Source organism: Artibeus jamaicensis, unplaced genomic scaffold (genome assembly GCF_021234435.1).
Source record: "Artibeus jamaicensis isolate MK-2021 breed Jamaican fruit bat unplaced genomic scaffold, CSHL_Jam_final contig_1028, whole genome shotgun sequence".
NCBI lineage: Eukaryota > Metazoa > Chordata > Mammalia > Chiroptera > Phyllostomidae > Artibeus > Artibeus jamaicensis.
This window is the reverse complement of record NW_026521201.1, coordinates 871203-895262: the sequence shown is the minus strand read 5'-3', so window position 1 is coordinate 895262 and position 24060 is coordinate 871203. Positions and strand designations below refer to the sequence as shown.

General features: G+C 34.5%; 1 protein-coding gene and 1 pseudogene across 2 annotated transcripts in view; both read left to right on the top strand.

Moving 5' to 3' along the window:
* EEA1 (early endosome antigen 1) overlaps window positions 1-24060 on the top strand; it is a 142878-nt gene that overhangs the window by 63736 nt on the left and 55082 nt on the right. For both annotated transcript variants that reach the window (XM_053662097.1, XM_053662103.1), the window contains 4 exons: window positions 502-623; window positions 1535-1690; window positions 9110-9226; window positions 19213-19551. In XM_053662097.1, the coding sequence (XP_053518072.1) occupies window positions 502-623; window positions 1535-1690; window positions 9110-9226; window positions 19213-19551 (734 nt within the window). The remainder of the gene's footprint in view (window positions 1-501; window positions 624-1534; window positions 1691-9109; window positions 9227-19212; window positions 19552-24060) is intronic.
* On the top strand, window positions 8037-8112 carry LOC119034760 (uncharacterized; annotated as a pseudogene).

The following is a 24060-nucleotide window of genomic DNA, read 5'->3' as shown; positions in this document are numbered from 1 at the left end:
ATTTAGTGATAAAGTATGTGTTATAGAGTATGGTGGTTATTACTGCAATTTAATAACATAATTGCTATGTAAATTATTTTGTTTGTCCTCCCACGTGCTCCCTTCAAAGGACTGATTTTCTCTGTTGAATTTGTCTTGAATTGGGTGGGAAGGATATCTTAAAGGTTAACAAAGAACATTTTGAAAATGTTGAATAACATAGTATATATAGATTTAACCTTTGATTTATACTATCATTTACATATATTATTTACTAACTACATACTTTAGCTAAAATATTATATATGATTAAATATGCACTAAAACTCTATTTAGTAGGATACTATATATACAAACATTAGATTTTTAAAGTTCATTTAATGTAATCATAAGTATACTTTTATTAGGTTATCTAAGGAATGTGAATTTGAATTAAGTGGTATATAGATATGCACTGCAATGTACAGGAATTTCTAAAACTGTCTTCTAGAGTTAATCTCATGAAACATAATCTTTGTTTAGATATAAAGTCAAAATATGATGAAGAAAGGAGTCTTCGAGAAGCTGCTGAACAAAAAGTGTCACATTTTACAGAAGAATTAAACAAAGAGGCGACTATAATTCAAGATCTGAAGACTGAACTGGTAATTTACAAACCATTTATTAGAATGTATTTTATAATCTTCTAAATTAAAAATGAAATACCCGCTGTGATGAAATTAAAAAAATATATAGCTTGAATAAAATGGAGGAAATAAAATTCCCTGTAGTTCTTCTTCCATCTTCATATATACTATATATGATTTTTAAAAATCAAAATGGAATTTTGTGATACATAATCTATTACCTTAACATTTTTGTTGTTTCTATCTCGGTATCATCTGTCTTTTTAGTAGTATCTGTATCTCTGATCCTGGTCTTCCCTTGCACTTTAGTTTTATAAACCCACCTACTTTAGGATACTTCTAGTTGCATTTCTAGCTTTTATTTTGAATTCAATTAAGTATAACATCAAGTCATTGTATCTTCTCCATAACTGTATTTCTTTCATTGGTACTGTACATCTTCAGTACTTACCAGGTTTAACAGTCTTGGACCTGTTTTTGACTCTGTTCTTTATTTAGCAGTCAATAAGTGTATAAATGAATGAATCAACTATATTCAACCTACAACAAACCATAATTATGCTTACATCTGTTCCTTCTTCATTTTTATTACCAGTTTCTTAGGATGGAAAATGAAGGAATGTAAACTTTTATCAAGTGATTGTTATGACCAATGGGTGTAGTTTGTGCAAGAAAGGAAAGCAAAGAAAGTCCTAAGGATAATTGGGAATTTGCTATATTGTACCTGGAGTGTTAATACTATTAATTATAAGATAGAATGGGAAGAGGAGATGGTTATTATGGGAAGGAATCTGTGTGATGTTTAGAGTTCAGTAATTGATATTAAAGATTGTTTTCATTTTGATTTCTTTGTGGTGGAACCATTTAAAATGTTTATTATTTTAGTTTTTCACTATAATTTTTAATTAATATGTGTTGTTGCTTCATAGCTTCAGAGACCTGGTATAGAAGATGTTGCTGTGTTAAAGAAAGAACTAGTTCAAGTTCAGACACTAATGGATAACATGACCTTGGAACGTGAGAGAGAATCTGAAAAACTCAAAGATGAGTGCAAAAAGTTACAAGCAGATTATGCTAACTCAGAGGTAATGAAGTTCAGTGTACTTAAATGTGATTGACATTAACTTGTTTATACTGTCGAAATAATCAATATTTGAGATTTTTCTGAGTGACCTAACAAAATAGTATTCACCTTTCTTTCATTTACTCTGAGTAATATTTGTATATAGTCAGTATGGGTGAAAGTTAATATTTTTGTTTCTGTTTTATGTAGCTAGATACTCTGAGAAGAATGTTTTCTTAAAAGTGTATTGTGCTATTTAATGAATTATGTATATTGTGTAGAGATAATACTTAAAATTGTATGTGCTGCTGGCTAGTCAGTAAGTGGTGATTGAGCTTATTTCAGTTAAGCCAGGGGTAAAGGAAGCATCTCTGATAACAGATTCACTACTCTTGCTAGATGATGTAGGAGTTCATATTTCTTCAAAAGTTAGCCATTCCAGTGAGTTCCCTGTAACTTACATGCACAGGTTCCAGGTCTTCTGAAGAATCACACAGAATAAATCCTTTCTTTTTTCCTCAGGAGGGATTTGAAGGCCATTTGTTTCTTAAAGATTTTATCTATCTATCTATCTATCTATCTATCTATCTATCTATCTATCTATCTATCTATCTATCTATTTAGAAGGGAGAAAGGGAGAGAAACATCCATTGGTTGCCTCTCACATGCCCCCAACTGGGACCAGACCCACAATCCAGGCATGTGCTCTGACCGTGAATCCTGAATTCAACCTGTGACCTTTTGCAGGATGACGCTCAACCAGCTGAGCCATGCTGGTCAGGGCAAGGCTGTTCATGTTTACTCTGAGATTCTTCTCTTCCAGGATAAACATTCTCAGTTCCTTCTTTAATTTCTCGCATGGCGTTACTTTGGCCTTTAAATCCCTTATATAATTATGTCAGCATATAAGCTCTAGAATATGTAATAAACATATTTGCATAAAAATACTGGCTTTTATCCTTTTTACTGTATTATAGGAGGTATTGTTGTGACTATATTATTTGTAGTTCTTAAACTCAGAAAAGGGAGAAAAAGTGGGAACAACTATATAGCATAAACAATAAAAAATTAGAAAAAACAAAAAGTTAGGGAAAAAGTAAATTATAGTGATCTTTTAATTTGTCTTAGAGTTTTTAAAGTAGTGATCTAAAAGATACTCTGTTCATATTTGGTAATATATTAGTGAGCTATGGAGTATAAATATCAACTCATGTCTTCTTTTACTTTTTCATATATCTTACCAGTGGGGGAATGGTGAAAGTTTATGCAGAGAACACTCATAGGCATGTGAGGCTTTATGATGCTTAACCCTTCAGATTTTAAAGTTTATGAATTTCAGGTACGGATTTCCCAAAATTGATCTTCATAGCCCAATAACAAATCCACAATCCCACACTTTTTCCATCAGTTCAAGGAGTTCATGAACTTATCAAAGATGCTCAAAAGCTCCTAATGTGTAATCAAGTAGAGGCTGAACCAAACATGTCTCGATGTGGACCCCGGCCCCCAGGGTCCATGTGTTGTGGCTGTAATGAACAAATACACACAGACTACAGAAGTCCTGTGGGGAAAAGGGATGGCAGGGCCACTCTAAGTGAGAGAGAGGGCCCCTAACCCTTCCTGGACAGGCTTTTATTGCTTTTCTGGGTACATTAGATCGAGGATGGTCCTCATTTACTATGCACAGGTTCACCGTAGGTGACTACCTTTTACAGATAACAAAGGAAAGAATGTTGCTAATTACTTCAAAAAAAAAGGAATGTTTGCAAATCAAGGGGAAAAAGTGGTTGAACTGGTTACACTCCATACTTGGGAGGTTTAGCACATACTTTAGGAAGTTATTTTAAAGATATGCAGTAAACATTTCTGCTTCAATCCAGGGTGAGAGAGTTTTAGCAAAAGTAAGCCTCATAGCAGCCTAGGTATAATGCAGGCCTGATTCCCCATGGGAAAACCTATCTGTGGGCGTGGGCTCTGTGTGCCAACTCCCTCCCTATTGGTTTTCTGAATTAGGGGCTAGGCTACATTACTCATACCACCTGAAGTGGTTCCCTATAATGTCTCACAAGGAAATTCCTATTTAGATAATGCTAAATTAAAAATACTTGAACCTGGGTGAATCCAGTCATTTACTTCTGTGCTTCAATAAGAATTATTTTTGATTAAATTTGCCTGCCTCCTAGGATTTCTCAAATTAAAAAAATGCTCTTTTGATTAAAAATTCTTTTAACGGTATTTTAAATTTTAAGACAAATGCAATAGGGTGACTAAAATTTAATCAGAGCAATGGCAGCTTTAGAATATGTCTATGTTGAAGTACAGTTCTCTCTGACCTTTTCTAGCTGAGAATTATGGCATTATAGTTACACAAGTAGAATTGGAACAAGGAGAAGAAATTTGTGTACATATATACACACACTTGCACTTTAAGGAAAATGTATGTGGGAAAATATTTTTGAGTAATATTTTACTTAAGAATTATACTAAGTTTAATATGGAAGCTTTTTATGTTTATATTTTTATTTATATAGATCAACATGTCTTTGTATGTGATGAGAAGAGCTTATTTAAGATGACTAAGTTATAGCTAAAGTTATAAAAGATTTGTGAAAAGGTGTTCATGTCTTCTCACATTGTCCTTTCAATGGGGGAACAGCAATATTTTTTGTTTGTTTTTATTTTGATTCGTGTTTTCTTTAGAGAAGATTTTTTTAGGAAAGAAGAAAAGTGGCTTAGAAATTTATTTTTTACATCTTAACTTCCTTCAAGTTTTTATATAAAACACTTATGATTTGAAGTAAATTTTAAAATAAAGGGATTTATTCTTGATGAATGGTGATTTAATATTTTATTAATCATTAGTAAAACATGGATAATTAGTCCCTTCTTAGATAATTAACAGTTATATAGTTACTGAGACCTCAGATTGTTCTTTAAATATTTTTAACAGCTTCAGGAAATGGTACCATAAGAGAGCAATATTATTATTAGGAACAAAATCTTAACGTTTTCACCATTAGTTTTGGATACTATGCTAGGCACTTTAAATATGTGGTCCCATTTGTTTCTTTTAACCCTGTCAGCTAAGTACTATTTTAAGTTTGTTTTATATGTTAGGAATCTGAGGCTTAGTGAGGTTACACGACTTGTTCAAGGCTGTGCCCCTAATAATAGAAAGCTAACATTAGAGTGCAAAGCCTGTGGGTTGTTTTTTTTTTTACCGTTTTATCTTCTATTTCAGGCGGTCTGATGATTTGCCTTAAAAGTAAATTTGTGCTTTTAATATGGATCTAATACTTGTTGCTATTACTTTTTATCTGTTGCTGTATTGTATGTTATAATATTTATATTGAGTAAACTTAAAATTACTTTTGAGTTATTTCTTATATTATTTTTATATAAAAAAACTAAATATTCCATCTCATTTATTTATAACTGTATTGGTTTTTAGCCTTTGCTTACTCTCTAAATAGATGGCATTACTTTATTAACTTATTAAAATTCAATTCTATTTATTCTTAGTTAAGTGTGTTGGTCAATTACAGCACTTAAAGAACTTAATAAAAACTATTTTATATATTAACTAATTTTCTGAACTTAAATATTGGCATGAGAAACAAAACACATTAAAAGAAAATAAAGAAGCTAAAAAATGCAATGATTTATTTGTTATTTCTAGTTGAGGCTGGAAACACTGTTAAATATGTCCTTAAATTTCATTACTTTCATTAAATGTATACCTTATGAATTCATTGACAGGTTTTTGGGGGTGGCTTCTAGATATTTTAGAGGGTGCATATATGTGTGTTTATGTGTGTGTGTATATATATATAATATATGTCATTCTATAGAATTTACAAGTACTTTTTATATACTAATTAGCTATTTTATAGATCAGAAATTAAGGATTTGAAGCTAAAAATGGTATTCTAAAGATCTACATTATTGAAAATATCAAAGTTGCAATCCACTTACATTTAGTGTGGTCTTTAATAGAAATTCTTTTTTTTAGAATTTTATTTGTATTCCAGATAAATTAATTTGAATTTTACTTCTAGGAGCTAAAATGTTGATAAAGGTATAGAATAAATGTGATTATATTCAGCATGATTTTAAAAGAGAGTATATAAATGTCTTTTAAAAGTATGCTAGTACAAGAAATCAGATTCATCAGCATGGTTCTGACATTTTCATTGTGTGTTCGGTCTGTACTTTTGGTCTTGTTTCCCACCTTTCATCCACCATTTTATTATTTTTTCTGCTTTCTCGTGGAGATGCTTAAACTTGAGGTAATGTTTTTTTGGAAGGATTTTAATATTAGTAATACTTTTAATATAGTACCTTGATCTTCATATGGTGATTTATGATTTAGGCAATGTCAGGTCTTCATAGATATGCTTATTTTTGTTTTTATTAATTATGCAAAATTTTAACCACCTTTAAATGATTATTTGGTAAGAGTAGTAGTTATTGGGACAATAATTATAATTTTAGACTACTAGCAGGATATTTGCCTGAAATATCCTAGTTATTTTGTAATGTAAAGATTTTTAGTGAAAGTTCAATGTTGAATTCAATAACATGGCTTCAAGGAATACAAAGTATTTTTAGAATCTGAACTACTGTTTCCATGGAAACATATCTATTAACTCCTTAGAGATAGAATCACTCATTTCTTTGGTATTTTTTGAATGCCTATGTGTCAGTAGTTAGGTATATATATAGTCAGTAGTTAGGTCAGTAGTCAGGAGTGAGGGATATAATAGTGAATGAGACAGTGCCTGCTCTCATAAAGCTTGTATTCCTTCACAAGAAATGGAAGCCAAACAATACATATGTACGTAAATAAATCATGTTAGCAAGTCAATTAATGCTAAGTGCTATAAAGAAAAATAAAGCAGGACATGCAGTAGTGGAGCTGACAGAAATGTGGGACAATTTTAGATAGAATGATCAGGGGAGGTCTCCTCAAGGAACACCTGTGTGAGGAGAAGGACGTAAGAAGGAATCAGGGTGAAGAACTGGGAGCAGAAAGAGGCAGTGCAGGGGCTGAAGCCTCCTGGGCACAGGTGAGCTTGACCTGTTAAGTAAGGAGTAAAGGTAGTGCGGCTAAAGCAGAGGACCTTCTTTGCTTGGATTTCACCGTAGTGATATCTGAACAGGGAATGTACAGATATCATTTTTTTGGAAAATGATATTTATTTGGAAATTTTATCTTTCTTTAGTTTTTATTTTTCCCAAATATAAACATAATACTTGATCATTGTAAAAGATATATAATGTGCAATAAAATGCAAGTTCTTGTAATTCACTGCCCTCCCTCCCCTTCCCTATAATTAAAGTGTACCTTTTGTTGTATATTCTTTCCTCATCTTTCTTCTCACCCCTTGCTTAAATTTAAAAATGTAAATGCTTGCTTTTATATTTTCAAACATCTAGTTTTAAAAAATTTAGATCATGTACAAAGGATAACTGATAGATCTGATGTTCAGATCTTCAGATGTTAATGTTACAAAATCATTTATAAGAACATGTCTAAAAACTATAAAATAAAACTTACATATTTGGATATATTTTCTTTATATTTTGGATTTATTTTCTTTTGTGATAAGTTGGCATTTGTACTATATGATTAAGACAGTAATTTAAAGTAGCAAATTGTTCTAATATTTCCATTAACATCTAAAAATATTACTAACAAAATTATTCTGAGATTCCAAGTTGTTAGAAATAACAGTTAGAAATAAACTCCCAAAACCTATGTCCATGTCACAGCTACATGATTAGTTTAAGACAGAAGGTACTACGATATGCCTTTAATTTGAACACAAGTTACAGATGCATGAATAGTTAAACATTTCCTTCTTTGAAATTATTTATATATATATGTATATATAACACTAGTTGTTATATAGTATATTGAAATACACTGTATAAGGTATAACTATAAAGTACTGTATTTGAACAATAAAAAACAAAAAGAAAAAAAGTAATGTGACAAATTGCCTTTGAGTGTATCAGAATTGGTTCATTTTCATGAACGTTTTCCTTAAAAGGTCATCTATAAACATATCTCAGACATGCTGTCACTTCTAGAAAACGTTTTTAAATCCTCTTTGAATTGATTTTAAACTAGTTTGGAAAACAATAAAAAACTAGTTTCATTAATTTATGGTTATTAAAATAATAAAATAAAATAAATAGCCTATCTTTGATTATTCAGTTTAGTCACTTAACTTGTTTACTTGGTGGTTTCCAAAACCTAAAACCAAAGCCACTGTAAATGGATGAAGATACACCACTAATGAGAATGCTTTAAAAAGAAAAGGTGCCACACATTCTGGAAGGGTTTCCAGAAGAGGAGTAGCGTGTTGTATGAAAGGAGAGAAGGTTATTATCCCCTTGACAAAAGAGGAGTAGCAAAAGATCTGTTGACATTTTTGTCACCATAAATTAAGTAGCCTTCAGGGGGCGAGTGGGGTGAGAGGGAACTAAATGATAATAGGAAAAAATACAATAAAAAATATGAGTTAAAAAATTATAGCCTTCTAACTGTTCTTCTTTGAAGATGCAAGTACTTATTTGTAATATATGATGTAGGTAACTGTTGATGGCATTTTTTAAGAAAAAATTTTGAAGTTTGTCTAGCATATTATAAAGTTTATATACTAATATAGAATATAGACAGTGAAAATAATTGTAACTTTAGGAATATAAATAATGAAACATAAATTCAATAAGCTATTTTAGAAACAGTAAATTCTTTTGTTAATGTCACTTATAGGAAACCATACCAAAAATTCAGTTCTTAGTCTTTTTCTCTAGTATTTAAGCTTTCATGTATAGGAAGTTTGTATTTCCAAAATCTGCTTACCTTTCTCTTACGTTATTTTTAAATGATCAAATCATTGTGTTAAATATGGAGATTAATTTTCACTATCAATGTTAAAATGTATTTTTATAACTTTTATGTACAGTTTCCCTTACAGTAAAAAAGATGATTCATGTGACTCTGTGTTGTATAGTTGCATTTAATATGCTTTTAAAATAAAAGTAAAAGGCTATGTTAATAGAAATTGGGAGAAAATATAGGTGTAATTTGAATATTCTTTTTAAATTAAGGAGGATTAAAGTACAGTTTCAAAGTCAGTAAATTCAAGTTTGCAGTTTGATGCTTACCTCAGATGCATAAAGTAGGATGTCAATGTTTCATTTTATGTATTATTAAATAAATGAAGTTATGAATTTGGGTAAGTTTTGAAAACTATTTTTAGGCAAAAGCAATGTGGGATTGCAGTAGGGTGATAGGATAAAGAACCAACTTGAAACTTCTAAGGATTATTTCAATTTAAAAATAACAATAAACATCTATGTAATCTTAAAACCTTTGGATGATTCCGTTTCCTTTTTTATTTTAGTTTGCTCTATTTTTTTTTTTTAGGCCACAATAAGCCAGCTAAGGTGTGAACTTGCCAAAGGTCCCCAAGAAGTTGCTGTGTATGTGCAAGAACTACAAAAACTTAAAAGTTCTGTTAATGAATTAACACAAAAAAATCAGGTGAGAATTTAAACACTACATATTGTGCTGAATTGATTTTATATATCTTAAATTTTAATCCTGTGTATGTTATTTAGATATAAGCACAGTGCAATGTAATATATTCTGTATTTTTTTAGTCATAAGTACATTCATGATTATATACCCTATCTCCAGAACTCTCACCATCTTGCAAAGCTGAAACTACTAATTAAATAACTCCTCATTCACTGATACTCCCTACATCACTATTCTTTCTCTATGTATGAATTTACTGTTTTAAGTAACTTATAAGTGTAATCATATAGTATCTGTCCTTTTGTGCATGACTTATTTCACTTAGCATAATGTCCTCAAGGTTCATCTATGTTGTAACTTTGTCAGAATTTTCCTTTCTTTTCAAAAGGCTGAGTAATATTCTATTATATGTATATATCATATTATTGTTACCAAACAGAGGTCCGGAGGGGGGCAATATTTGGCCCACCTAGGGACGCCAAAAACTGCTACAGAACAACTGGGGCCCCTCCCAAGGATGGAATACTAATATCTACTGGGCTCTTCTGTCCACTGCCAATTGGAAAGACATCTCTCCATGCCAGAGATTTGTGAAAAGGAAACAGAATGTTTATTTAATGCTATTCAGGCCTAACGCCTCCACTAAAATATCAAAGTCCTTTAGGGTATACACCTACACCCACACAGCTCTCCCTTCTCCCACTGTCCCAACTCCGGGTACCGTAAATCAGGAAAAGAGCACACGTCTGTGTTTCAGGCCGCTGGCACCATCAGCTGTGTCACTGTGCAGGCAGGATCTCTCGTTAATCCAAAGTCATGTGGTACCCTCCTACGGTCCACTGGCAAGAGTTCTTTGTACCAAGTTCCAGTCAAAGTCTCTCCTGCTTTCTAGGCCACATGGCCAAAGGGGGCACCCCAAAGCTGCGTGGGCCTCTTCTACCAAAGCTGCAGGGGTCTGCACTCCACCAAAAGCATGTAGCTTTCTTCTTCACCTGGCTGCAGGGATCTCCATTCTGGCAAAGCTGCGTGGTACTCTTTCACTCTGCTGAAACCTCATGGCTCTCTCTTTTACCTCGCCAAGAGGGAACCCTTACTTTGCTGAAACCGCGTGGCTTTCCCTTTCACCTCACCAAGAGGGGGTCCTCACTCTGCTCAAAACTGCATAGCTCTCTCCTACATGACTTCAGGGGTCCTCACTCTGCCCCAAACCTCGTGGCTCTCCCCTCTTAATGGCTGCTGTGCTCTTGTTGTGGGAAGAAACTCACACTGAGAGGAGATAGAGGAAAGCACGAGAAGTTTATTACGTGCACGGGCCCATAGGAGTCAGTCTCCAAATTCTGAGCCCCGAACAAAGGATTCTTGGGGTTTATATAGTCTACGGGGTCTTCCTGTCTAAGTAGCAAAGCGGGATACAGAAGCAGAATGCGGAAGTTAGTTCTAGCTATAGGGCTCCATATACCTACCTGGCAGAAGCAGAGGTAGGTACAAAGGCTAAATGCGGAAATTAGTTCTGACTGCGGGGGTGGGGGGGTGGGGGGGTGGGGAGGTGGGGGGGAGTGGGCGGGGGGGGGGGCTAATCTTAGCCCTTGTGAACATCTAGGGTTCTTCCTAGGGTGCTTGGGGTTTGGGTAAACAAATGTTCTTCAAAGCTTCCCGCATCACTCTGGGTTTTAAATCCCTGAGCCAATCTTCCTCTGTACCCCTATTTCCAACTCCTCCCATGATCAGTTACACCTGCCAGTTTTATGTATTATTACAAGTTTACTGGGCTGCCATTGTTAGTCTGGGCAGTTATAGCCCATGTCCTGGAGCCAGTCTTCTCCAAGCTCCCATGCAGGTGCTGTAACTTGGGGGACCTGCCCCCAGTTACATCTTGGGGGAAGTGACTTTATCCCTTTGGCTCCAAGCCTGGCCGTAGCCATTTAACATATCCAAGTGACCCACCAAAGGCTATAGATATGTTAAATGACCCTGCCATTGATTAGCTGCAAGGCTGTGGCTGTACAAAACAGCCCTGCATGTTCCTGCTCCATGTGTCCCTTCCCCCAACTCACACCTGTGGGGGGAAGGAGTAGAAAGACTTATATGTCTCCCCAATATTCCTATACACTTTGAGTTCTGGACACCATTGCAAATCTTTTTGAGCCCCCCCCCCCCGCTGCACCCTGTATCATTATCTCTTCATTTGTTGATGGATACTTGGATTGCTACAATCTTTTGGTATTGTGAATAGTACTGCTATGAACATGGATATACAAATATCTCTTTAAGACCCTGCTTTCAATTTTTGGGGGTATATAAATGAAGCAGAATTGCTGTATCATCTCGTAATTCTGCTTTTAATTTTTTGAGGAAATCACCATAAACAATATATAGGGGTTCTCATAATTATGCACAAGAATTACATAATTTTTCCACTTTTTTACCAACATTTGTTTCTCTCCCTCCTTCTCCCCATTCTGTGTGTGTGTGTGTGTTTGCGCTTCTAGTCACCATCCTAATGAGTGTCAGCTGGTATTTGATCATAGTTGATTTTCCCTGTTGCATTTCCCTATTGGCCTATTGGTTAGGATGTTGAGTATCTTCCCATGTTAAGTGTGTTGTTTTTTGTTGTTGAGTTGTAGGAGTTCTATATATATTTTGAATATTTTCTTTCTTTTTTTAGGTTGCCTTTTCACTCTGTTGTTCCTTTTGTTAAAGAAAAACACCTCTCCTCCTATATGTCTCCTCTCCTCTTAATAAATACTCTGACATTAGATGTGTGGGTGCTCCTCACATCCTCAGTTCTGCAACACAAGCTGGGTGTCCTACAGTTTCCCTCAGTTCTGAAGCAACTTATATGTGGATGGCATAAGGGTTCCCACACATTAAGGGTTCAGTCCCACAAGACGGACATCGCCCTTCAGACATCAGTTGGATAGCTTGTTATCTATAATTCTGACCCTCTGGCTATAAATAGAGGGTTCCCACATGCCTCTCCTGGCGTTCAACTGATTTGCTAGGATGACTAACAGAAGTCAGGAAAACATTTTACTTACTAGATTTCTGGTTTATTATAAAGGATTATAACTCAAGAATAGCCAGATGAAGAGATGCACAGGGCAAGGTACGTGGGAAAGGGCTGAGCTTTCATGGTCTCTCTGTGTTCTCTCCACGTGTCCACCAACCAAGAATCTCTCCAATCCCTGTGCTTTTGAGCTTCATTACATAGACATATTGATTAATGCAGCCTCTAGCTCCTCTCCCCAGCCTGGAGTGCGGAGAGTAGGGCTGAAAGTTTTAACACTTGAATTATGATTAGTGCCCCTGCCCTGACCCCCACCCCCATCCTTAACTGCTTTCTAAACAAAACAGCTCATTAACATAAACTCAGAGGTGGTTGAAAGGGGCTTGTAATGAATAACAAAACACATCTTTATTGTTCTTATCACATGGAAGATTCTAAGGGTTTTAGTAGTCTGTTCCAGAAATGGGGATGAAACCCAAATATATATTTCTTATTATAAATCACAGTATCACACCTTTGATACACAGAAGCTTCTCATTTGATGTAATTTATCTATTTTTACTTTTGTTGCCTGTACTTTTGGCTTTATATCTAAGAAATCATTTCCAAATCCATTGTTGTTGTGACTACTGCAACTTTTAATAAGCTTTGAAATAAGGAAGTGTGAGACCTTCAACTTTGTTCCTTGTTTTGTATTTTGTAATGTTAATATTTTCTGCCTTGTTTTTTTATAGATGGACAACAGATAACATTTAGTTTGGGGGCAGGCAGGTAATAATAGTATTAGCACTTTTTCTCTGTAATTTTACTTTTTTGGTGGTTGGGGGAATACCAAATTAATAAACCTTTATATTCAAAGATATAGTGAATTTGTTGGCTTTCCTGTTAACTTCGACCAAATATTTCGGTGAAATGGAACAAGGGCAAAATCAGGAAAGAAAAGAACATGGTAAAAGGGAACTAAGAGGATCGACTTTGTTAAAGAAGCCATAGGCCTGAGTCTACAGGACTCAGGCAGGGCTGTTGAGGACGGGACACTGTGGACTTACTCGTTTGTAAGGTCTTAGGAGAAGGAACTGACTCAGTTGAACATAGCACACATAATTGGCTGTAAATGTTAAGTCTTTGGCCAACAGCCAGGTGACTAGTCAGGAAGAGGACCCTTCAACTCATGTCAAATCTTTAGAGACTGCAGCTCTGACTCACAGTTTGCTACAGTCTCGTGAGAGACTGTAAAGTGGAACCACCCGGCTAAGCTACTTCTGGATTCCTGAGTCTTAGAAGCTGTGTGAAATAATAGATACAATTTTACATTGCTAAGTTTTGGGTTAATTTGTTCCTTGTGCCTTGGCCAACAGTTCTCAAATTTCTTGATCTCTTTATATTCACAAAGTTGTTATGAACCTGAAAGAGCTTTTGTTTTTCTGAGTTTTATCTATGGGTACTTATTACATTAGAAATTAAAACATAAAATTTAAGATATTTATTATTTTATGTTATTTAAAAAAGATTTTTAAATTTATTTTTAGAGAGAGGGGGAGAGGAGAGGGAGAGAAACAGCAATGTGTGGTTGCCTCTCGCATGCCTCTTACTGGGGACCTGGCCTGCCACCCAGGCATGTGCTGTGATGGGGAATCAAACCTGCGACTGTTTGGTTCGCAGCCTGCACTTAATCTGCTGAGCTACACCAGCCAGGGCTATTAATTTATTTTAAAACAGCACTTAATTAACATAAATACTACTTTTTATGAGAAATAACTGTATTTTCCAAAACAAAGAATAATGATAGTGGTTTGCAGTTTTGCAAACCTCTTAAATATTTAGCTTACTGCAGGACAGGTGGATTCTCAATCAGCTTTTACATTTAATCTGTTATGATATGGTTGAAATATATGAATAAAGTAAGCCTCACACAGATGTGTAACTGGGAAAGGTAAGGATGTCTTAATAGGCTTTTTAGGTAATGTAGCTATTTTAATTTGATACTATACTGAAATTAGATAAGGTATAGTTTCTCAAAAGTTATAGTATAGAATCTTGAACCATATCAGTGGAGTTTTTGTACTTTGTAACATTAAAATTCATTCCTCTATCTTGCCTTTTGAGTCTGTCTTTACTATGCATGCCTTTGTAACATTGAGTCATGTAGAAAATATGGTTCACTGACTTAATGCAACTCCCCCAAATATTGACACATTCCATTGTACAGTATAAAAACTATAACATTTGTCAATATCACCATCCATAGTCTCAGACTAGGCTTTAAGTGTGAGGAAGTATCAAGTTCATGGTGGTGGATACAAGTTTTCCAAAATTCTAAGCTTCATTTGAAAACTCTAATTTTATCATTGGCACCAAATACTGTCAGTTCTGTTCTTTAAAGTGACAAGTTCTCTTCCTCTGCAAATCTGAATAATCATAGTTTGTCTTATTATTTCCATAAAAATGGTGTTTCATGAAAAAAAAAACAACTAACTCAGTTTATAACTTAGTGTGTTATAAAACACACACACGAAAGATTTTTTCCACGTGATAATTATATTATTCTTTGGAATGTAGCAGAAATCATTTATATTTACTTCCTATTTTTTCAGTCTTTTTTTGTTGCTATTACAAATATTGCAACTATGAATATTTGTAACCAGAAAAGACACCGGTGTTTGGGCTGTCTGTCATTACCAAACCCAATAAGCAATAACAGCTATTAAATCTTTATGGGAACTTTATTCAGATGGCCAGCGATATGAGAAGATGGTGGGTTCATACCCTAACAGACCATTTTCCCTTTTCTCTCTAGGCCAGACGTTTTATACCAGGGAAATACAAGGTGCAGTGAGGGCTTTGAGATTCAGGGAGGATTAGGTGAAAGAAGCTGCAACATTTCTGTCCTAGGCAGTTAGCTGTTCCCAGGGGTAGGTGGTCATCTGTCTCTCCCTGGAACACAAAAGCTCAGATGCTTCCACTTGTCCCCAGGTGGTAACCTTTAGCAGTGCCCCAGGAGGTCAGCTGTTTTCCCAGGAGCCAGGATGGGCCTTATCTGTAGTTTCTGAAACAAAAACTTTGACATACATATTACTTGCTAGATTTTTAACTTTTTACCTTAAGCTAAAATTTCTCTTGAGTCCCTTATCATATTCACATGTAAATCTCATGCATTTGTTTAAGAAATTTTTTGTTATATATTCCCAAGTGAAATTTGTATAGATTACAGACACGATCAAATATACTAGGTGACCCCAAATGATTTTCCAAAGTAATTATATCAGTTCACCAGGGTCCATTGTTTGCCTCTTACAAACTGACCAGCATGTGTGCATGCAGTGGATGTTTATGCTCAGTATAATTTACTGTATTTTTTTGAAATATTATACTATTAATAAAGGACATGGTTTGACACTGATAGCCTGAGATGTATTGTCAAATAATGAAGCACAGATTGTGTGTGTGTGTACATATATGTGTATACATACACACACACACATTGTTAAAGGAGGTACTGTAGCTATTTTATGAATAATACATGAAGTGGAGATGGTTTGGTTTAGTAAAATTAGAATATTTTTTATTAGAGACTGTGATCTTCTGCTAATCTTAATAATCTTTGTGAGTCTTCACATTTTTTTCAAAGTATTTTATTATTTAGAATTTGCTCACCAGTAAGAGCAAATGCTAAGGTGCATTTACCTATTTTTTTAATCCTTACCTGAGGATATATTAATTATTTGAGAGAGACAGAGAGAGATAGAAAGAGGGAGAGAGAGGTTGACATTGATTGGTTGCTTCTCATATGTGCCCAGACCAGGGAGCTAACCCGCAACCTGGTTTTGTACCCTGACCAGTGATGGAACTTGCAAACTTTTGGTGCATGGGGCAGTGCTCCAAGCAACTGAACCACCTGGCCAAGGCTGCATCTACCCTTTCTGATGGTCCTTGCTATTTGCCTCCCCCTTTCCTCCTCACTCCCTGTCCTTGGCAAACCATAATTGTTGACAGTAGTGATATCCAAGTGTTTTGAATTTGGAAATTTCTGTGTGCGGTCTCTTGAAAACTATTGCATAAAATGCCTTGGGCAGCTTCTGTGGATCTCCAGCAGCATCAAAGTGAGTAGGTGACATTATAATATATAATAAATAGAAAAATAATTGCTTTTGTGCCGATGTCAAGGTTTTTAGCATTAAAGCAATGTTTTATAATTTTTGGTTTTGAAAACTTAAAAACAATAGGGGGATATTGAAGAAACTACTTTTTTAGGTTTTAATAAAAATGATACTCTGACATTTAACAAAATCTGCAGTTTGATTTTAATTAACTATTTTCATATAAATTTTGAGCAAAATCATATGCTTAAAGCTACCATTATAATATTGGTTATTGTAAGAGACTGAGTTATTTTTGAGTTTCACCTCTCATTCATTTTCCATCCTTCTTTGCTCTTCTCTTTCTAACAGTCCCAGTATTAAGGTGCTCATTGGCCAAAGCAGGTACCAGGTGTGGCAAGAAGTTATATTGCTTTGTGTTACCACTGTATTGCAAAGTGGTGTATTTATGTGAATGGTAGAGTACAGTGATCAAAGGCATGTTTAAATCTCAGCTTCGCTGTGACACTTAACCTCTAAGAGTCTTTCCTCTTCTGCTATGAAGCACTGTTATACCCATTTGCTTCTTAGGGTTGATATGAGTATTAAAAACATTAATAGTGATTAGACCAGTTTCTGGTGTTTAGTAAGCACCTCAGTGAATGTTTGGTTTTGCTTTTATTTGGTAAGTATTATGATACAAGATTGGGTCAGGACCAAGGTACAAGTCTTCCTAACTTACTTTGTACTAACTCAGGAAAAGCTTTTGTAGAAGGCATAACTTTTTGGGTTAGTCTGTAAGGATTCTAAGGATCATTTTACATGGCAGAGGGGTAAACAACATATTATTTTGAAAGCTTGATACACAGGAGGCATGGGAACATGTAAGAGCACAAAATATGAGATGTATGGAGAAGTTCTTTTGAAGAAAATTTAATTTTCTCCCACCTGTAAATTTTTTCCTACCTGCAGTAAAGGAGGTAGATTTTGAATAATTTTTTAGGACAAGTGAATTTTAAACGGTCAGTTGTTGCTATGTATGTTTGCTTCTTAAAGAGCGAAGCGGTCTGAGGGGTCATTAATTTATAGTACTGGTAGGATTACTTGGTAAGCCTATGGAAGACTACTCAGTATGAGCCTTAATTTTTGTAGCATGTTTTAAAATTGTGTCTCATCGGAGCTCTCGGTATTTGTGAGCATGATTGCATTCATGACATTCAATAACTTAGAGTTTTCATTTACAAGATCTTATACTTTTATAGATCAATGAATGAACTTAATTTAGCCTACAAGTTCCAAAATAAATGTTATTGTCTTAAAAGAAAAAATGTAAAATTATTGCAAAAAAAGATTACTAGTTACTAACTAGTAACACAAAGAAATGTTTATAAAAAAGGAGTTTTCCTAGCATATCCTTTGACTGAAAAGTTTTTTCTCTAGAATTTTGGCTCTTCTACCTCTTATTTCTGTTTCTGCCAGTTCGTTGAGGCACACATCTCTGCACCGATTTTGCTGTCAACTTCTGGTTGCTCTTCTAAAGTTTTTCTCCCATCTTGTCTCTTTTGTATGTGCTTCTGTCATCTTTCTGGGCGGTACTTTTTTTTGGAATGTGTTACTACTTGATAATTTACATGAAGGTGCTTTTTCTCAGATAAGTTAGTGCTGCCTTTATCTGCGGTGCCTAGATTTATTACCCCCCTTAAGGTGATAGTGTTTGCTCTTTCCCCACATGCAACTCGTTCATCTGTGCCTCTCTCTCTTTTTATATGTTTGTGTCTCTTTGTGTAGAGCAGGTTGCATGAGTCATGTATGCTTATTACTTAACTCCTCTCACCACTTTATCAAGTTCAAATTTTATTTTTAGGTGATTAACTTACTAGTTAGCTCCACCTGACTTTGCTCATTTTACTTTTTAAAAAATTTGCACTTAAGAAATTTGACATACGTTTTATATTAATCTATTTTTGCTTGCACATTATGTTTTAACTTTCTTAGAAGAGTTTTTTTTAATGTGTGTATTTCATTTAGGTTATAGTCTGTTTAAAGGCCACAGACTTTGACTCTCTTCTACCATTTTTATATTATTTCCTTCTAGGGCACTACATATAAAAACTAAGTAAAATAAATGTCCATGGATAGATTCTCCAGGTGCTTGTAGTGGCTTCTTATTCTGGCTTACATAATTAAGTCAAAATTCTGATTTCTGTTTCATGTGTAAATATGTTGACTGAAAATGTTCAATATTAATTGTAACAAGTCCACTAAGACTGGACTTTGACATGTGCTTAGTGTTGTTGAGTCAGATCTTTGATTGGTGGTATCATTTTTACATTATGTACTTGACAGAATTAAGTGAAGTAATGAAATATAAAGCAGGTAAGTGATATTTTTAGATCACTACTTCTTATAGTCGGAAAGAAATTTGAATTAGTTGGAAAATTGTGACTCTTAAAAATGGCCTTTCCCAAGAACGAAGTAAGGAATGAGTAGGATCAGCATGAGCAGTGAATGGCATTGCTTATGCGGAAGCACTGACAACTGTGAAACTGCAAAGCCAGGAATCAGAACTGCAGCAGCATCGTTGTTCAAAGTCGTTTTTTGTGCTAGGAGGGTAGAATATAAATATTATTCTAAGGACTCTAGTAGGTTCTAGGGTTTTGATCTTATGTCAAAATTTTGTTGGTAATTCTTAAGTTATATTAAAGAGTTTAGTCAGGTGGACCAATAATAAAATCATATAATTATGTAATAACAATAATTCTTGACTCGAATAGTTGTACTGTTTTTATATCATAATATTAACTAAACTCTTTAGTAAGAGATGGTACTGCTGTGTAAATTATTTGAATAATTAGACTAATTAAAAATATTGGAAAGGGAAATAAATTGTTAAATTGATATTTCAGAATTTGACTGAAAAGCTGCTGAAGAAAGAACTTGACTATACCCAGCTAGAAGAGAAATATAGTGATGAATGTGTGAGTAAAAAGAATATACAAGCAAGCCTCCATCAAAAAGACCTAGATTGTCAACAGCTTCAGTCACGATTATCTGCATCTGAAACTTCACTGCAGAGAGTACAGGCAGAATTAGGTGAAAAGGGAGAAGCTACTCAAAAGCTCAAAGAAGAATTATCAGAAGTAGAGACCAAGTACCAGCATCTTAAGGCAGAGTTTAAACAGCTACAACAACAGAGAGAAGAAAAGGAACAGCATGGGTTACAACTCCAAGGTGAAATTAATCAGGTAAGAGGTGTTACTTTTATTTATTGGAATTTCTCCTATGGTTTCTTTTAGTGTACCTGATAGTTATTTGATCATAATATAGTTCATTAAAATGAACATTGTCAAATGACATTGTCATTTGAAAAATTAACTTTTAATTTTCACAACTGTAGTATTGAGTCAGATTGCATTTCCTTTCATTTCAGTTTTTCTTAAGATGAGACAGTGATATTATCTATCATGTAGTAATGTTGTGAAGTATTTATGACTTCATACGTATAATTGCTTAGGATGGTACCTGGCTCATGGTAGGTACTCTGACTATGTATTAGCTTTTGTAATTAATTCAAATTTTGACCATTCTTTAATTTAAAAACTTGTTTTTTCCTTACTAGATTTTCAAAATATAATTATTTTTAAACCAATAATACAAAATTAGATATTTTAAAAGAAGAAAACATATTAGTTCTAACAGGTATTTCTTAAAGATAAATAATGCCTCTCAGATGACATTATTGCAAGTTTTATACAGTTTAATGCAAGTTTTGACTTTTTTCCATTAATTTAATTTTTAAATTATATACTGTAGTTATTTCTTTTTATTTATTTATTTATTTTTCAAGAGAGGGGAAGGGAGGGGAAAGAGTAGGAGAGAAATATCAATGTATGGTTGCTCTCATGCGTCCCCTGCTGGGAACTGGCCTGCAACCCAGACATGTGCCCTGACTGGGAATCGAACCACGATACTCTGGTTCGCAGGCCTGCACTCAATCCACTGAGCTACGCCAGCCAGGGCTGTAGTTATTTCTTATAGATAACTAAAATTGATTAAGAAAATGGAAATTTTGGGAAGAACAAAGTCCTCAGCTAGTTTTTTTTATTATGTTCAACCATTTTTACTTAAATGGTATTGATATTTCCTTTTGTGGCATTAATTCTTCTGTCTTTCTATTCCTCTGCTACTTGATAAATAATGCTTATTTTACTTGTTACATTTCTAGAAATCTGTTTTTGAACAGTGCCAGTTCTAACCTCCCTCAAAAGACGGCTTAAGCATGCACATGATCTTGTTTTACTTACCATAGTGTACTACCAGACTACCAGATGTCTTTCTTTTCTCAACTCTGAACTCTTTGGGTACAAGACCATGTCTTATTCATTTTTTATCCTTACTACCTGGCATATTGCTTGCTTATCAGATGTTTTAGTGAGTAAATCAATGCAGGCATTCATGGAATGCAACAGAAGCTTGGAGTGAGCGTAGCAGTGAGTAACTTAACTTTTTGACTTTTCGTTCAGATAAGCAAATTGAGCATTTATGGTTTCTAAAGTATATTATTCCTTATTGTTGGGAGATACAGAAGTGAAAAAGGACACAGTACCTACCTTAAATCATTATGTAAATATCATTGAGAATAAGGCAAGTACCATCATATACTGAAGACCATGGAATTACAATAAAATGATCCCAAATACTGTGAGAATTTGGAAGAGTTCTTCTCCTGTGTTTTTTCCGTGCCCAGTGTACTTCATATTGTGTAATTGTTTTGTCCAGTTATGTGATCAGGAAAAGCTTTGTGGAAGAGAGAGGTGGTGCTTGAAGCTGTGAATGTTGAGTAGGTTTAGGCAAGTAGCAGTTTGAAGGCAGGAGGGCCCTCCAGGCTGAAGGATCAGAGAGAGTAAACTAGTGGCAGGAAAGTATTATAAGAATCAGGAGGGGACACTGATTTTTTCTTGGAATAGGTTATATGTGATAGGAGTGGACTATTGTGGAAGAGCATTTGGGATTTTTACGTAGGCTCTTGAATGACAGGCTGAGGAATTTGGGCTTTATTTTGTTGTCAGTGGATGGAAGGGCATTAGGAATTTTTGAGAACCTGCTCAAATATATTTTTATACAAAGACTTGAATGTGTGACCATTGGATTTAGCCACAGCTCTGTGACAAAATAGAGATTATACTAAGAACCTGAAGTGATATCATTTATCTTCTTTCTTTCAGCATGCTGTCTGGATTCTACCATCAAAGTATGTTTCAAATCTGTCCACTTCTTTTCATCTATACTGTTACCACCCTTAACCTAAGCCTCCGTCATTACTGACCTGGGCTACTGTATTAGCCTTCTTACAAGTTTCCCTTCTTCTAGTGACCTCCTTGATCTATTCTCCATACAGAAGTCAGAGACATCTTTTTAAAACATGAAGGATATCACTTTCTTCCCTGCTTAACACTGCTTAAAGTGGCTTTGCATTGAAACCAAATATCTTAATTTGGTATGTAAGCTTCTATATGTAATACGGCCCACACTGCGTCTTCAGAATCATCTTCTACCACTGCGAAGCCATGTTCGACTTCTTTCAGTTCCTCAGACCCACCAACACTTCAAGTGCTTTCCTGCCATAGGTCCTTTGGCAGGAAAAGGACCTGTGGCAGGATTTCCTGTATTTTCTTCTTATTGTGCCCTTGATTTCAGTTCTTCAGAAGGCTGGCCCAAGTGTTACTTTTGCTATAAAGCCTTCGGGGACCACTCTGTTTTAATAGCTTGTTTTCCATATGGTTTGACCCCTTCTTTATTTCAGCAAGCTTCTTCTTTCTTTTTCTCTATAACACTTTATATTGTATATTAGTTTCTTGTTTACAATTTCCCTTGGACTGTGAACACCTTAATGTGAGGAATTTGTTTTATTCTATACTCTAACAGCCTCTATACTTGGAGCTTTCAGTGAATATTTGTTGGAAGAATGGACGTGAATCTCACTTTAAACCTTTTTTCCAGCACTCTTAACGTGTGTAGGCACGAACTGTGTGTGTGTGGCTCTCCACTGCATCATACTCAGCATCCATTTCAGTGCTGACAAATGATGTAGTTGGCACTTGTCAACAAAGGACTTAAAGTAAACCATGTTCTTCATAGGTATGTTTATGAGCACTTCTACAATAGCCACAGATGTGCAGGTAGTGATTTATTAGTTAAAAGATTAGGTGTCGTCAATTTTACTTTTAAAAATTATCTAACGTACTATCTTCAATAGCATAGTGGTTTATCTGTGGATTTAGGGACCGACTATTGAGATTCTAGTTCTCTGGCCTACAGACTGATCTTGGACAAGTTATTTAATTTGTGCCTCAGTTTGTCCAACTATGAAATGAGGATAATAATGGAACTTTCTTTATAGGATTTTTATAAAGATTAAATCAGTTACTACTTGTGGAGCATGTAGAAGGGGCCTGGCACATAGTAGACGTTATTGGGAATATAAATAAGGAACTATATATATAAGTTTACACAACCGAATTTCCTGAAGAATGTATACATATATGTATATATATGCCAAAATGTGTCTTTAAAGTAGGATATTCTGTTAATAATTTCAATGTGTGATTTTACTTTTAATTTTTTAATTGAATTTATTGGGGTGACATTGGTTGATAAAATTATACAGGTTTCAGGTATAGTTCTACAGTACAGTATCAGATTGAGCACTTAATGTGCTTGAAATAGGAGTTTACTTTGAAGGTCTTTGCTTTCACATGTCAGGATTGCGCCTAGTTGTTTTAGTGAGAGGTGGTTTGGGTAGTTGTTATAGTACTAACTCACTGCATTTTCAGAAGAGTAAATGAGACAGGCGTTAGGGTACTGGCTAGGGACAAACATAAAGTAAGTTTATTCTCTTTAACTGTTATTGTTTCCTGTTTTAGTTTGATGGAAACATGTTTTACTTTAGAAAATAACTTCCTGAAAAAATTAAGGATAGGATATATTTCGATAGCCACAGTTTGTTTCATTCAAAAATAATGTCTAATTTTCTTGAAGAACTTTTTTCCTTGCCATATTTTTAATTTTTAAATTTTGCTGAGGTGTATGAATTTATTTTGAGTTTTGAGGCTGGTGTGTGAGAGCATTCTCAGTGCATAAGCCTTGCCAAATGTCCTGCATTCTTATCTCCATGCAACTCTTTTTTGTTCTGCACTTCCAATACTCGGGCAGTGATTCATCTGAAATTAATACAGACTTCTGTTTTTGTTTAATGGAACTGCCACCACTGCCCACTTACATCCCAAGAGAAAGTAACTTATTTCTGCTGGTGTTAGAAAAAAATAGTGAACTCGAGAGAGTGATGGTTCTTAGCTCCAGGCCAAATTTTTATTTTAGTTTTCACTGGGTGGCAATTTTAGAGTTAGTGAATGATAGTCTCCTAATGTTTTTTTTAAAATATTCTTTGCTCTATTTTATTTAAAAATTATCTACCAGTCTGAAAACTTTGGAATGCTTTGTGCTCTTTAATTTCCAGTGTAAGAAGTCAATTGTGGTGGTTCAGAATTGTGGAAAAATGGCAAGAATTGCTGTAATGTTTCAAACACACTGTGGAATAGGTCTGAGCTGCCCTGCCTTAGTTTTTAATGTTCACTTTATTATTTTTAAGTTTTTCAAGTGATTCCAATACTTATATCTAAACAACATCCTCTGGTTCACTACATTTTTTAAGAGCAAAAAAACTAGAAATTGTGATGTTTAATCACAATTTTATG